General features: G+C 49.7%; 1 protein-coding gene across 1 annotated transcript in view; it reads right to left on the minus strand.

Moving 5' to 3' along the window:
- The window catches only part of TRAM1 (translocation associated membrane protein 1), a 519,069-nt gene that overhangs the window by 17,218 nt on the left and 487,277 nt on the right, over window positions 1–14,574 (minus strand). The window contains exons 9-10 of the mRNA XM_069621183.1: window positions 13,975–14,118; window positions 13,442–13,602 (exon numbers count right to left, since the gene is read on the minus strand). Coding sequence (XP_069477284.1) covers window positions 13,442–13,602; window positions 13,975–14,118 — 305 coding nt within the window. The remainder of the gene's footprint in view (window positions 1–13,441; window positions 13,603–13,974; window positions 14,119–14,574) is intronic.

The following is a 14,574-nucleotide window of genomic DNA, read 5'->3' on the forward strand; positions in this document are numbered from 1 at the left end:
TTCTAGCACACACTATTCTGCAATCTCTCACAGCAATTTATAGAAAGGAGCGTTTGGCTGTCCAATCAGGACAGCCATACACCCAGTCGGAACTGGTTCTATTCAGGCACTCTGGCAGACAAAGGCCAGGGGGGTTCGGGGGAAGGGAATTCCTTCACTTGCTGCCTGCCCAGAGACTCTGGAGCATAGGCGGGGACGCTCCCTCCCAGAATGGCAGAATAAGGGCTACAAAGAGCAACCACGCTAGTGATGAAAAAAGAAGGGAGGCCCCAAGTTGGTACTTAGGTGCCTCTATTGTGCACTACCGAGGCTATGGTCATAGTCTGCGGTACAACAATTACACAAGAGTTGGCAGAACATGGCCATTGCCACCAGCCAGAACTAGAAGATGGTCTATGTGACTAAAAAGTCACAGGAGCAGTGAGAAGGGGGATACTAAGTATCCCTTTTGGCACTCCACTTAAGGTGGAGTGCGCCAATCTCTCAGACTAACGTTTTAGGAGAGATACTAAGTATTTCTCTATCCTTCCTTAAGAACTGTAGTTACTCTAGGATAAAGAAAGAACCTGAAAGGAGGACCCTAAGGGTCCCCAGCAACACTGCCCACAGGGAGCAGTGTCCTGCAATAGTAAAATACAGATGCTTGCAAGAGTTCTGGAGGAAAATAGACTCCATAGTACAGGTAAACTACTTGTTGTTCTCCAGCATGGGTCTGGCATGGATTCACATGCTCATGAATATTCCCCGTCAGGCCGGGAATCCTCGGTAAAGAAAAAATCAGTATCAGTTTTGTTTCTGATCTGTCTTTCTTAGTAGTAACCAATCACTGATCTCTGGGTCATACAGCCCCCAGCCAATGACTGCCCTCTCCCTAAGCCCCGCCTCTGGCAGCCATCCTCAGATTTGGTAGCACGCCAAGTGGCAGTATGACCAAGTGAAGAGCCGCAGAGGGGTAGGTGGGAGGGTTCGCATGTGAATCCATGCCAGACCCATGCTGGAGAACAACAGTTACAGGTACAGGTAAGTAACTTGTTCCTTCTCCAGCATGGGGTCTGGCATGGATTCACATGCTCATGAATAAAAGAATACATAGCAGTATACACATGCACAACCACGGGAGGTGGCAAAGGCTAAACATTAAGCATAACATCCAAAACTCAACATTAAGCAATTCTTACCTCCTCACCAGGCTCACCTTAGGCGAACAGGTTGCGCAGCACTGCTTGGCCGACCCTGGAGTCCCGATCTACGCAGTGGAATCTTGTGAAGGTGTGCGTCGACCTCCACGTAGCAGTCCTGCAGATGTCCAGCAGGGGAACACCAGACAGGACCACCGTGTTAGCAGCGATCGCTCTGGTCGAATGGGCTCTCGGACGGCCAGGCAGCGGTCGGTTTGCCAACCGGTGACAGTGCATGATGCAGCCGGAGAGCCATCTGGAAATAGAAGTCTTCGAGAGAGCCTTCCCTCGATTCACAGACCCAAAGTTCACAAACAGTTGTGACGTCTTCCGAAAACTCTTCGTGTGGTACACGTAGAACTTCAGCGCTTTAGCTACATCCAGCGAGTGCAAAGTCCTCTCGGCCGGCGTCGAAGGCGGCGGGAAGAAAACTGGTAACACCAAGGGCTCGTTGAGGTGGAAGTCTGACGGCACCTTGGGCATGAAGGAGGGGTGCGTCCTCAGCACCACCCTCGTGTCATGAAAAGTCAAGTATGGAGGCTTGCAAGATAGGGCCTGGATCTCTCCCACTCGTCGTGCGGAGGTGATGGCCACGAGGAACGCTGTCTTCCATGACAGGAACTTCAAAGGCGCCGAATGCATAGGCTCGAATAGGGCCCCCATGAGCCTTGTCAGCACCACATTACACTCCCACCACGCCGGGGCAGGAGCCTTCACCGGCGGGAATGATCGGAATAGTCCCTTCATAAATTCCTTCACCAGGCGATGAGGCCACAAGGACGCCCGTCCCGTAGTCCTGGTATATTGGGAGATGGCAGCCATATGTATTTTGATGGAGGTGTGAGCCAGTCCAGCTATGGCCAGCGACAATAGGTATGGCAGTACTTGAGGGGCCGTAATCCGCAGAGGGTTAATCTTCTGTGCAGGGGGCTGATGGACTCGATCCGGATGCCCGGGGGTAGGCATCATGACACTCACCACCTTAGGTGCGTTCTGGGCCTTCGCCTTGGGGGAGGGTCAGTGCCTCGCTCCCCCTTCGAGATCGACCGGGTCTGCTCTAGTGGCTTACCCGGGTTCTCGGACTTCCTCTTCCCCGAACCAGAGCGCTGGCTCGTCGTCGAACGTGCCGGGGAAGTAGCGTCCTGCCTGGCAGCTGAAGAGACCGAACTTTCGGCGCTCCCGGTGCTTGGCCTTCTGTTGGGCCCCCGTCGCCAGGGCGCCCTTATAGGACTTAGAAGCCCGCTCAGACTTTTTCTTCGCCTTCTCACCTGCTGTGCCCTTCTCCAGCCAGGCGGCAAGGCGGGAACGACGATCTTGTTTGGTCCGTTCCGAAAGGTTCTTGCAGAACGCACAGTCCTTCTCCACGTGCGTCTTATCCTCATGAAGGCAATAGAGACATCGCGAATGCTAGTCGTCCTTGAAAACGTTTTGCAATCCGCATCCAGGGCAGCACCTGAACAGCTTGGATCCGGGTGTCGAGCTTCCCTTGTCCTGGGCCATGTCCGTTGAGGTAGGCCGCAGATCTTCCGGAATACTCCAAGAAGTGTAAACACAACGAAAACTTCACCCTTGAGGGGCGTAGAAGAATCCCGAAACTGGTCCCCGTTGTCGGAAGTAGAAACGGTGGAGCTTGAGGCTCGATTAAACCGAAAAAATGAGAAAATCTCCTGAAAAAGCGCGAAAACGCAGCAAAAAACTCGAGAGCTAAAGCACGATGACTCCCAACACTTGAGCGTGCGGTAAAAATCTGAGGATGGCTGCCAGAGGCGGGGCTTAGGGAGAGGGCAGTCATTGGCTAGGGGGGGCAGTAGGACCCAGAGACCAGTGATTGGTTACTACTAAGAAAGACAGATCAGAAACGAAACGGATACGGATACTGATTTCTTCCTATACCGAGGATTCCCGGCCTGACGACTGGGAATATTCATGAGCATGTGCATCCTTGCCAGACCCCATGCTGGAGAAAATAGAGTTCCGAAAGACAGAACCCATAAGAATGAATGAGCGGAAAAAGGCTCCACTCATTCAGGATTAAAGAAAAAGGTCCAGAAGTCCAGCAAAAAGTGCTGGGTGTCTCACTAGGAGAGGGGAAGAAGAATAACAATGATATATCTTCCTAACAACTGTGAGGTCGTGGAAGCAGGAAGCCAAGAGAAGGCAGACCAGGACGCCGGACAGGAACACGCCACCGCAAGGTGGGTCCAGCGTGGAGAGACTGCTCCAGGAAGGCAGAATGCAAAGTTCCTGTGTCCCCGGTAGCCAGAAGCAGAACACACCCCAGCCGAACACCAGTTTCCTTGCAAAGCCACCGCATGGAAGCACTGACCTGCGAGAAAGTAATTCCGACAGCCTGGAAGTATCATAAGAGCCCTGAGCACCACGGATCGAGGAAAAAGCAACGCAGGTGCGATGGGAGGTGCAGAGGCCCCAAAGCAATGCTGTAGATCTGGGGTGCAACAAAGGGAGTAGAAGCTAAGGGTCAGGGACCCTACCTATAAAAGTGGAAGCAGTAGGGAAGGCAATTTAGGCCTCCAGTGTAATCATCATAGTCACAGTACCTGGCAGGCTAGTATACCAGGTAGACTAAAGACAAAAGGAAACAAGTGCCAGTCTGGGAACTGCACCCATAAAAACAGTCAAGGCCCCTCAAGCAACCATTGCAGTCACAATACCTAACAGGCTAGTGTATCAGGTGGACTAAAATACAGAAGGAAGAGAGTGCGAGTCTGGGACCCATAAAGAAGCTAAGAGAAGGGAGGCATTCTCTTGGCACTTTGAAGGAGTTGAAAAGAAGCCAGGAGAGTCATTCCCCCTGGTGTTGGTGAATCCTATAAAACGACCAGGAGAAGGGAGACATTCTCTTTGTCATTCAGAAGTTTATTTTTGCACCAGGTAATGAACTTTACTTTTACGAACTGGAGAAGGTTTGCATGACATCCAGAAGAAGATCCCCATTCACTTTAGTATGAGTTCCTAGTTAAGTGTTGGAAATATGTTTTTGACATGACGGTGGACCTTTCTGGAGGGTGCTAGAAGGCCACCCAAGATGGCCGCTTCGTAGCGAGCTCCCGCACGGCCGGCCTAAATCCTGACAAATCCTCCATATCCCAGTAACATACTGCCTTAAACAACAGCATCTTAGCAGGGGAGTGCCTGTCCCCCACTCATGTGAAATTTGGGGCCAAATCGGTGAAGCAACGTCCCCCAACACAACCATCGTGCTCCAGCGCCAATGAGGGACCGGCGAGGCCGCGCAGCAGCCCAGGCCCGACTGGTGGAGCCCCGCCTGCTCCCGGCGGACACCCGCAGGAGAGCAGGCCGAGCGGCTCTGGGCCAGAGAAACAAGCCCACCCTACTGCCCCCCTTGCAGCAACATCACCGCAGCCAGCAGCCCAGATCCGAGGGGTCGGCACTGCTCCGGCACCAGCGAGGGGTCGCCGAGGCCGCGCAGCAGCCCAGACTACTGGTGGAGCCCCGCCTGCTCACGGCAGACTCCCGCGTGAGTGCGGGTTGAGCGACCCTGGGCCCGAAGAAGCAAGCCCACCTTATCATCCCCCCCTTGCAGCGACATCACCGCAGCCAACTCCCAAATCCGTGAGGACGGTGACCCCGTGTTGGTGAGAAGCGGACCCCCGCCAACAACAACAGCGGAGGGAGGCGGGGGTCGAGTCGCAGCGGTGCACTCCTCCCCAAGGACTCCCCTCTCACTGCGCTTCCCCCTGCCTGCAGTACTTGGTCAGAGGCGCTCCCCGCCCACCGCGCGTGTGTGAAAAGAGGTGCGGAGGGGAGCGGAAGCCCCCTCCCCAGGCCTAACATCGAGTGATCGCCCTTTGTGAGCCGGAGAAGCCTGGCGGTGGATACCCCTGCAACACGAGACAGGTACAGCGTGCTTTTTTGGCACTATACTGGCCTGGCGCCCTGCACCCCTGCAACAACCCCGTTCCACCCATGCAACCTTCCTCCCTGGAGTCACCTCTCATGCCTCAACCTACCCATCACAGGGTCCTGTTACAACACTAGACTGCGCAAAGTTGGACCACCCGCACCGGGAACAGGCACAAAGATTCCCTCACCCCCCCGGTCTCCTTTCCAAGTACAGTGCCTCCTGCCTCCTGCATAGATCCTTGCTCCACAGCTGAGCCCCTCTGGGAAATAAAGGCCACAAGGCCAGTCTTGACTTAACAGCAGCACCCTGCCATCCACTCCAAAGGGGCTCAACTATACTAGCAGCAATCAACCGGCTAGCCAGCAGCCTTCCCCCTCAGAGCCATCGTCCACGCGTTAACTAGCCCCCCACAGGGTGCGGCAGGGTCACCACGCCATAAAGTATTGAACCATCTGCACCCACAGTAGGCGAAGCTGCGAGGCTCCCCAGCCCCCACCCCGCCTCTCCCTCTATGACAACGTGCCTCTTACTTGGAACGTCACCCTAAGGCCTCGAGCCCCGTTGAGAACTGCAGACATAAGGATCAATCCTGAATTACAAACAGCACCCTACCACCTAACACCGAAGAGATTCAGCTCTACTGGCAGCAACAAACCGTCCAGTCCACACCCCATTGGACACAGAGGCACCACTAGCGCCCAATACTCAGAGGCAAACCCCAACCGCCACACAAGGCCACTCCTAGCTGTGCAAATTCAATGGGTAAAACAGACAGATCCCAAAGGAAGCTCACCTTTGAGACAGGGACAGCTCCCAAGGCCCCCAGGCTCCAGGAGGAGCCTGAACCTCCAATGGCTAACTCACACCCAACGGTTGAGGAAACCTCCGCCACCGACATCAAAGGATTCCTCCTCGAGCTGAAAGCAGGGATCGGGAACCTAAACAATAAAATGGACGGTCTCTCTTCCAAAGTGGATCTCCTGCAGCACCGCATCGACACCCATAACAAACGCCTGAACGAAGTCGAACAACGTTTATCAAATCTAGATGACGGCGCGGTGACCCTGGCGGCAAGAGTTGCCCAACTTGAAACACAAATGAAAGTAGCTAATACCAAATGCGAGGACTCGGAAGGCTGGTCAAGAAGAAACAACATCAGAATTGTCGGAGAGAGAGCACACCATGCAATCCAAAATGGAAGATTTTATCGAGGCGCTCTGCACCACCCTGTTTGGCAAAGAAGCACTTTCTTATATGTTCGTGGTGGAGAGAGCCCATAGGATTCCATCCTCCAAACCCACCCCAGGCATGCCTTCAAGGCCAATAATAGCGGAATTACTTAACTATAAAGACCGCAACACCATCCTCCGCCTGGCCAGAGAAAAAGGCAAAATACATCACGATGGGGATAAAATACACTTCTCCCCGGCGGTCCAATCACAAAGAAGATCCTTCACCTCGGTCAGACAAAGGCTTAAAGACAACCAAATAACCTACTCCATGCTCTTCCCTGCCCGGCTGTGAGTGCAACATGAGGGTAGAGTACACTTTTTTCCGACACCAGAAGAGGCAAAGTACTTCCTAGACCGCGCAGGCTGCCCCGGACCAAACCCCACTCGGCCACGCACGCAGAGGGAAAGATTCCACAGGAACCCAATAGAATTGATCTGAAATTGAAGGCTCACATCCTATGAACCACATGCAGCCACCATACCGGAATAACCACAGGAGTCATGTACTCCAAGGACGTGCAGCCTGGGAGGGCCCCTTACACAGCAAAAGTTACCTCAGTTGCTAACAGTTAATGGGTGGGATTACAAGTACCGGACTCGCACTGTTGCGGTCCTTGCTCTGTTCAAGCAAACAAACGGGCAAGGTAGGGGTTGCCCGTGGCAGGAAGGAAGTTGAAGGGGGACGGGCATGCACCCCCGGACCGCCTACACGCACCGACACCCCAGACTTCAGGCAATGCAATGCCCTCTCTCTAGAACACTATAGAAACCTCCCATACTCAAGCGTAGATACTGGCACCGTCGCCCAGCGTACTCACCACTCAAAGGCATTCACACCAGCTCTAGCTCACAAGCCAGGCGAATAATTCAAAGTCGCTACATGGAACATTAGGGGAGGCAACCTCCCTTCAAAAACCAGGAAGATCCTTCAGTACCTGAAACGGCATAGCATTGATGTGGCCATGCTCCAAGAAACACCTTTTACCAGAAAAAGAACACCAATGGGCTCGGCTCTGGGGCTGCCACAGAGATTTCTCCTCATTCGTCATATGCCAGGGGAGTGGCGATACTAATCAACCGTAAAACTGGCTTCAGGCTTATAAACACCGCCAAAGACACTGACGGCAGATCACTCCTGGTGAGGGGTATCATAGATGGTAAAGATATCACCCTAGTCAACTCCTATGGCCCCAATGTAGAGGGAGACAACAACTTCGACTAGGTGCTCACAAACCTATCGCTACACACCTTCACAACGATCATCTGGGGGAGGCGACATGAATACAACCCTGGACCCCTTAAAGGATAAGTCGCAGGCCTCGTCGCCAACCAGGTCCAAAGCCAGCTGCCAGGTACACGAAATATGCAGAGCCTACGATCACGTGGACCATGGAGACACAGCAACTGGGAGTTGCGCGACTTCACGCTCCACTCAGCAGTACATAATGCTAGCTCTAGGCTTGATTACTTATTCATCTCAGCCAAGGGCCCACTCCAATGGGGGCCATGTCAAATCCTTCCTTGGACGCTCTCAGATCACTCCCCGGTAACCCTGGTCTGCAACCCGGCAATCATCAAATCACACCTACTGCATTGGCGCTTCAAACCCGGGTCACTGCAAGATCAGGTGTTCGCCTCGGAGCACCGAGATGAAATTAGAGCTTTCTTGGAAACAAATCTAGGCACCGTAAACTCGATTAGCACAATCTGGGAAACAATTAAATGCTTTGTAAGAGGAATCTGCCTGGCTAAAAAAAACGGCATCGTCAAACTGATTCGAACTGAACTATCCTCCAGCAAAGAACGACTAAAACACCTCAAACTCAAAATCTCAAATGTAAACGACCCACGCTCTCAGGCAGCACTCAGGGAGGAGCTAGAAACATTTAGAGCCGTGGCTGAATGGGAGGTGAAATTCTCAAGAAGGAACAGCCAAGTCTGTCAATGCGGGGAAGGCCAAAAGCCTGGTGCACTCTTCGCAAGGCTTCTGAACGCCGACAGGAAACAGACAACAGTCGAAAGAATACAGACCAGTCAGGGCACCCTGGTGCACACTGATGAAGACATAGCAAACGAATTCAAAATCTTTTACCAAAACCTGTACTCCTCGCAACATAACTCCGACATCGACACCTTAAAAAGCTACCTCGATGATACTGAACTATTCTGGGTAGTCAGTGAGCTGCGCGAACCCCTTAATGAATCCATCACCCCTGACGAGATAATTGAAGCTATCAAAACCCTTCCAAACACAAAAGCTCCAGGGCCCGACGGCCTAACGGGAGAATTTTATAAAGCATTTGCCCACACCTGGCCCCCCTTCTAGCAGAGGTGTACGCTGAGGCACTGGACACAGGCTGCCTTCCACAGTCCTCCCGCGAGGCGAATATAATATTACACAAAGCGGGCGAACCCCCAGAGGACTGCGCTTCTTACAGGCCCATATCACTTCTAAATCTTGACAACAAGATTCTAGCAAAAATACTTACGAATAGATTGCTACCACTGATGCCCGCCCTCATGTTTGCAGATCAGTCAGGATTTGTGCCTGGCCGCAATACAACATTTGGCATCAGAAGGCTATTTGGAATTATCAGAGCCCTTGACCCCCCCCACCCGCCTCATCAGGCCGTTGCGGTACTGCTAGATGCCGAAAAGGCCTTTGATTCGGTGGAATGGCCCTTCCTATTCGCAGTGCTCACTCAGATGGGGCTTTGTGCACGATTCATCAGATTAGTCTTGCTGTTATATAAAAAACCCCAAGCAAACATACTCGTGGGCTCTGCAAGATCCTCCACAATTCAGTTGCAACGAGGTACCAGACAGGGGTGTCCACTGTCGGCACTGATTTTCGCATTGATAATGGAACCTCCGAGCCCGACAACTCCACAGAGGGCTCAGTTTCGGCCCTCACAGGCTGATCACATCCCTTTATGCGGACGATATAGCATTATTCATCCGTAATACCAACGAAAACCTAAACCCAGTGATGAGGGAGGTGATTAAGTTTGGAGCAGTATCCGGGCTAAAAATCAGTCAGTCTAAATCCATTATCTTCTCACTCACGCCAGAAACCAGAGCATTTACTGATGACTATCACTTCACATGGGAGACCTCTCGGGTACGATATCTGGGTATACTAATGTCACTGAGCTACCTCGAGATATTCTGAGACAACTACGAGGGGGTATTAAAAACACTACAAGAGAAAGCTCACCGCTGGCAAGCGCTCCCGCTTATACTGTGGGGTAGAGCCTCACTTGTCAAAATGGTGATTCTGCCAAAACTACTATACCTCTTCACCAACATCCCCATTTCGATCCCCAAATCCTTTATAAAGAAAGTCAAAAGCCTAGTCTTCTAGTTAATATGGGCAGGCAAACCGGCCAAAGTCGCATACTCACACTCCTAGTATCCAGCAGAGGTCTAGCTCTCCCAGTCATTGAACGCTATTCCAGGGCTGCCCAGGGGCAGTTCCTCAGCCACTGGTACGCAACACATTTCATTAGACCACACTTACAGATTTAAAGCGCCTTAGCAACCCCTAACCTATTGAGGGCAGTAATTATAATTCAGCTCCCGGTACCCTACAACACCATGAACGTGGTCCTCGCGACCTACGGGATCTGGAGGAAACTCGCACAAAAATACGAAATCCAAATAAGATACTCACCCCACCTCCCAGTAAAATTCATACCAGGGATTCCTCTGACCTCTGAAAAAAGTATTCCATCAATGGGTAGAAAACTTGCAGATAAACACCCTAGACGACCTGTTCAGTGGAGGATCCTTCATCACTACCCAACAAGCAACAGAAAAAGGCGGCAACATCCCCCTAGACAAGTTCCTATACTTCAGAACTCGATACACGCTCCAAGCACTATTCCCCTCATTTCCGCAGCAACCCCCGACTTGGCAACTACTACACAGAGTGATCCAAGCACAAGGCGAGGGCAGACTAATCTATCTACAAATCCATCCTAACAGACACTGTGCCAGCTAACCCACGCACAAAAGCAAGATGGGAAAACGCCCTCCAACTCACACTCCCAGATTAAGACTGGACATTTATTCTACGTCAAACACACAAATCGCCCTCAATTCTCGCTTCAAGCAAATCCACTTTAATTTCCTCCACCAAACGTACATCACCCCCGCTAAAAAGAACAAACAAGAACCAGAAACCCCCGCAAAATGTGAAAGCTGTGGATGCCGTACAGCGGATTTCATGCATCTGGCATGTGACTGCCCGAAACTGACACCGTTCTGGACTCGGGTCCTTCAAATGACAACATCAATCATAGGAAAGGAAACACGACCGATTCCAGTGATAGCCTTGCTAGGCCTGACTAACCGACTAGCACCAGCTGTGAGGAAACTGGCTGGGCTTCTGTTAACCCTAGCGTGCAGAAGAGTCGCCACGGTCACAAACTGGCGGAAAGACCTTCTCTACTGTCAAGACATAGAATCAGATTTCATCAAGACACTACTTCCAACATGCACCCCCTCCACCCCTGACATATGGGGCCCAGTGATTGCATTTCTAATAAAAAAAAGCAGACGAAGACCAGGCTTCTTCAACGGAACACCACAGCTCTCAGGATGCTGAGTCTGACCTTTCCTAGCACTCAAGCCAGCACGCTAATTGATATACAAGGAGGACGAATTAAGCATTATAACTTAATGAACAGAGAGAGGAGAGTTTGGGGGGGTCTGGGTTAATTGCACGATGAACACGCCCTAATGTGGGCGTAATTGTTGTATAACAGTTTAAAATCAAAATAAAGTTCTTTTAAAAAAAAATGACAGTGGACCTTTCTTTCTTTGGACATCCTGACAGACCCTCTTAGTTATTCCTTTGAGGCAGGAAGGCCCCTCTTAGTATCAGGGATAGTTAAGCATTTTCCAACCCTCAGCAATCAACAATGCCACCATTGTGTTGATCTCTTACTCCTACACCCTTACAAAAGCAACTGGCCAAACACTTTGCACAGCCCCTGCCGGTCTGAATGATCCAGACCCATTGGTGGACCTGGAGACAACGTGTCCAAATCCTGGATCAAAGGAGGACTCCTGCAGCCATTCAACAGATCGATGGAACCAAAACCCTTTGAAGTGCAGCCAGCTAAAGACCCTTGGACAACCATTGCAGCTGACCAGCATCAACAGCAGTGAAGTCCCTTTGAAGCTCTGCTCCTATGTCCTGATCTCCAGAAGGCCCTACTCAGTGTTTTGACCCCTGGTACGGTGGGAACAACCAGTCCTGATCAATGCCTGAGGATCCATACCTACTGAGCCTTAGGAAGTGTCCCTGGACAACCTGGGGCCTGACCAGCTCTCTCCTGGGCTAGCTCGTTGCAGTAGCCATTGTTCCAAGTGCATCCTTGGCACTTCGAGTATCTTCAACTTGTGCTACAAGTCGCCTGCTGTTAAATTTTTAGCCTTTAAGTCTAAACTGAAGCCATGCAAGGCCTGCTACTTTGTTCACCAATCGAAGATTGCCCGATGCCGCCCGATTGTGGCGACTTATGCCAAATCCTGCTTTCTACATGCCCTGGAGGTCTCCTGTTGTCACCTCTCTCATAGAAGTCTGCAAGGATGTCCAGCTGCCCAGTCTTCAGAACTATCACCGGAGCCTAAACAGGGTACTAGCCAGACCCAATACAGACGCTGGAACTGACTGCACTCGTTACCCCTGGACCTCCCTCAAACCGATAGTGTGGTGCGACTGGTATGGACAATCACATGAACTTTTCCTGATTTCAGGCAATCTTAACCGTAACCACTGAACCACTGGCATTGCTGAAATCCAACAGTAAATCTACCTGAAAAGTATAATTTGTGAAACTGGTGACGTTTGGGCACTATCAGGGCTAGAGTTAAGTAAAGGTATCTCATTCTAGGATTGCTCAGAAGTGTTTTACTACATCTTTCTTCTTGAGTACTTACCTGTCTCTACTGGTTTTATATCAACTGTTTGTCTAACTTGCCTTGCTTTACCACTCACAGTTACTGAAAGTATTGTTTATGATTATGCTGTTAACTATCTCAAAAGTTGTCATATGTTTAGAGTGCATTCAAAGGCCTAGTAGTATATTTGGTATCACTACATATTATCCCCACCAAAAATATTGCCATATATATGGTTGTCTGGAACGGCCATGGGCGATATTTTGGTCAGGGGGGAGGGGGGTCATTTTTGGGAGCAGGGGCTGCAGGAGTGTCCCCCTGCTTCTTTAAAAATAATGCAAGGGTTGCGGGGGTGTCCCTCGCAGGTTCCATGCCTTAAAATCGCCGCAAACATATGCCAATATTTTAGTCTGGCAATATTTTTGCAGGGATAAACACATGGAACCGTATATTGTATACTTCTCCAACTGGAATTATTGGGAGTGCTCCATTTGTCTCATTGTAGCCCTAGATCACTACCACACCCTACCGAGTCTAAAACGGATCACTCCGCTTCCCTACCTTAACTGGCTTTGGCTAGATTGCAGTATCTTTTCTGCTAACCATAATAAGTTGGCCTTTCAGAGTCCACCCCCAGGGTTGATGCTGAAAGTTCATTTTAACGTGCCTCGCTGAAATTTGCAATAATTTCACTGTTCACACAGAGTGCATCATAAGAAAATGGATCTGAGCAAAGTTTTTTTCTTTTAAAAGAAAGATATTTTATAAAATGTCCACACACAGGCCTTCATTACAAGTATGGTAGTGCAGGAATAAATTAGCAGTAACGGAATTACCACCACTTTTCCTGCACCGCTATACTACGGCTATGGCCCTGGAGTAAGGGATTTACCTAAATCCACCCCCTTTATGCCAAAAATCACCAAATTTGGCAGAATTACGGCAGCAGTAATTACGCTAAAAATGCCCCATAGAGTGCAATGGACCCTATAAAAATGGGGATTCACTGTGCCACTGTCACTTGTAATCCGGCAGTAATTCCGCCCAACAAAGTGGCGGTAATGGTAATTCTGTTGGGTGGTATTTCCAACAGATTAACTGCCAGAATACCGCCCAACTTGTAATGAGGCTCACAATCAGTAAGTGGGTCCACGAATGAAAGCATTGATGACCAGCAATTAAAAAAATATATAACTTTTTAAAAATGGCAATGTTAAATACTGTAAACAACAAACCTTTTTCTTTTCTGGAGGGTTTGCCTTTTGCTGTGACCGACTTCTTCTTTGTAGATTGTGCCTGCGTAGAAGTATGTTCCCTCCACCTCCGAAGCTGAAAGTTGATGAACTTCCACATGATGAAGGCCTGGGTTATGCATATAGATGCCAATACACTTATTCTGCAAAGCAAATTTACCTCATTGGATTACATTTTTTGTTACAGCCACAAAATTAAAAGTACCAGAGAAAAATGTGTATGAGGTTTCATATTAACCTTTTTCATGTAAGCGTACGTAGTCTAATGCGGATACACATTATATATTAGAGGATATCACAATTTCAACTATGTTCACATAATCCAGAGCCAAACATTCAAATTAAAGGCCATTAAGCATTACAAATCAGTCCACAAAACCAAATTTGAGTACTGAATCCCTTCCCCAGTCGGAGCTCTAAAACAAAAGATCTCATCTTTATGAAGAGGAGGTTTGATTTAAATTTCAAAACAATGTATTTCGCAGACTCAAACAAACACTTTATTAAACAAGTACCTGACAGGCAACACATTAAAGTTCCCAAGGCTGATATCGAAGACTTGATTATCTGCTCTGGCAAGGCCGAAACCAACAGTAAGAACAGAGAGAATCAGGGTAAGCAGTCGCCCCAAAACGAAAAGAACAGCCCACAGTGAAAATCTGATGAGAAAAAGAAAGTTTACTAGTTAGCATGTCAAAAAGGGATGCAATCATATCTGCAGGCATACATGGGATTACAAAAACCAAAGAACTAGGCAAGGTTGGCACTATTCACGGGGCAGTACCACATTAGTGATCTTTGTATGTGGTTTTCTCTGAAGCTGCCTGATCCGTTGCCTAGTTCACAATGTTGTTGGAAGGACATCGTAAAAAGTGTTAACTTAACACTGCGAAGCCCACACACTGGCTCCCACATTGGACACTTGCATCACTCACCTATTAGTTGATTGGCATATGTAATTGTGGGATTTTGAATCATGGGAAGTTATTAATACGAAGGGTGCATTGTAAATGAAGCACATAATCCTGTATTACAATGGGGTTTTGTCTGTATTTGGGGCAGAGGGCCTGTGTGGTGTCATTAATGCAAGATGGCTGCCGCTACAAGTTATGTAT

Source organism: Ambystoma mexicanum, chromosome 5q (assembly GCF_040938575.1).
Source record: "Ambystoma mexicanum isolate Mex_15411 chromosome 5q, UKY_AmexF1_1, whole genome shotgun sequence".
Classification (NCBI taxonomy): domain Eukaryota; kingdom Metazoa; phylum Chordata; class Amphibia; order Caudata; family Ambystomatidae; genus Ambystoma; species Ambystoma mexicanum.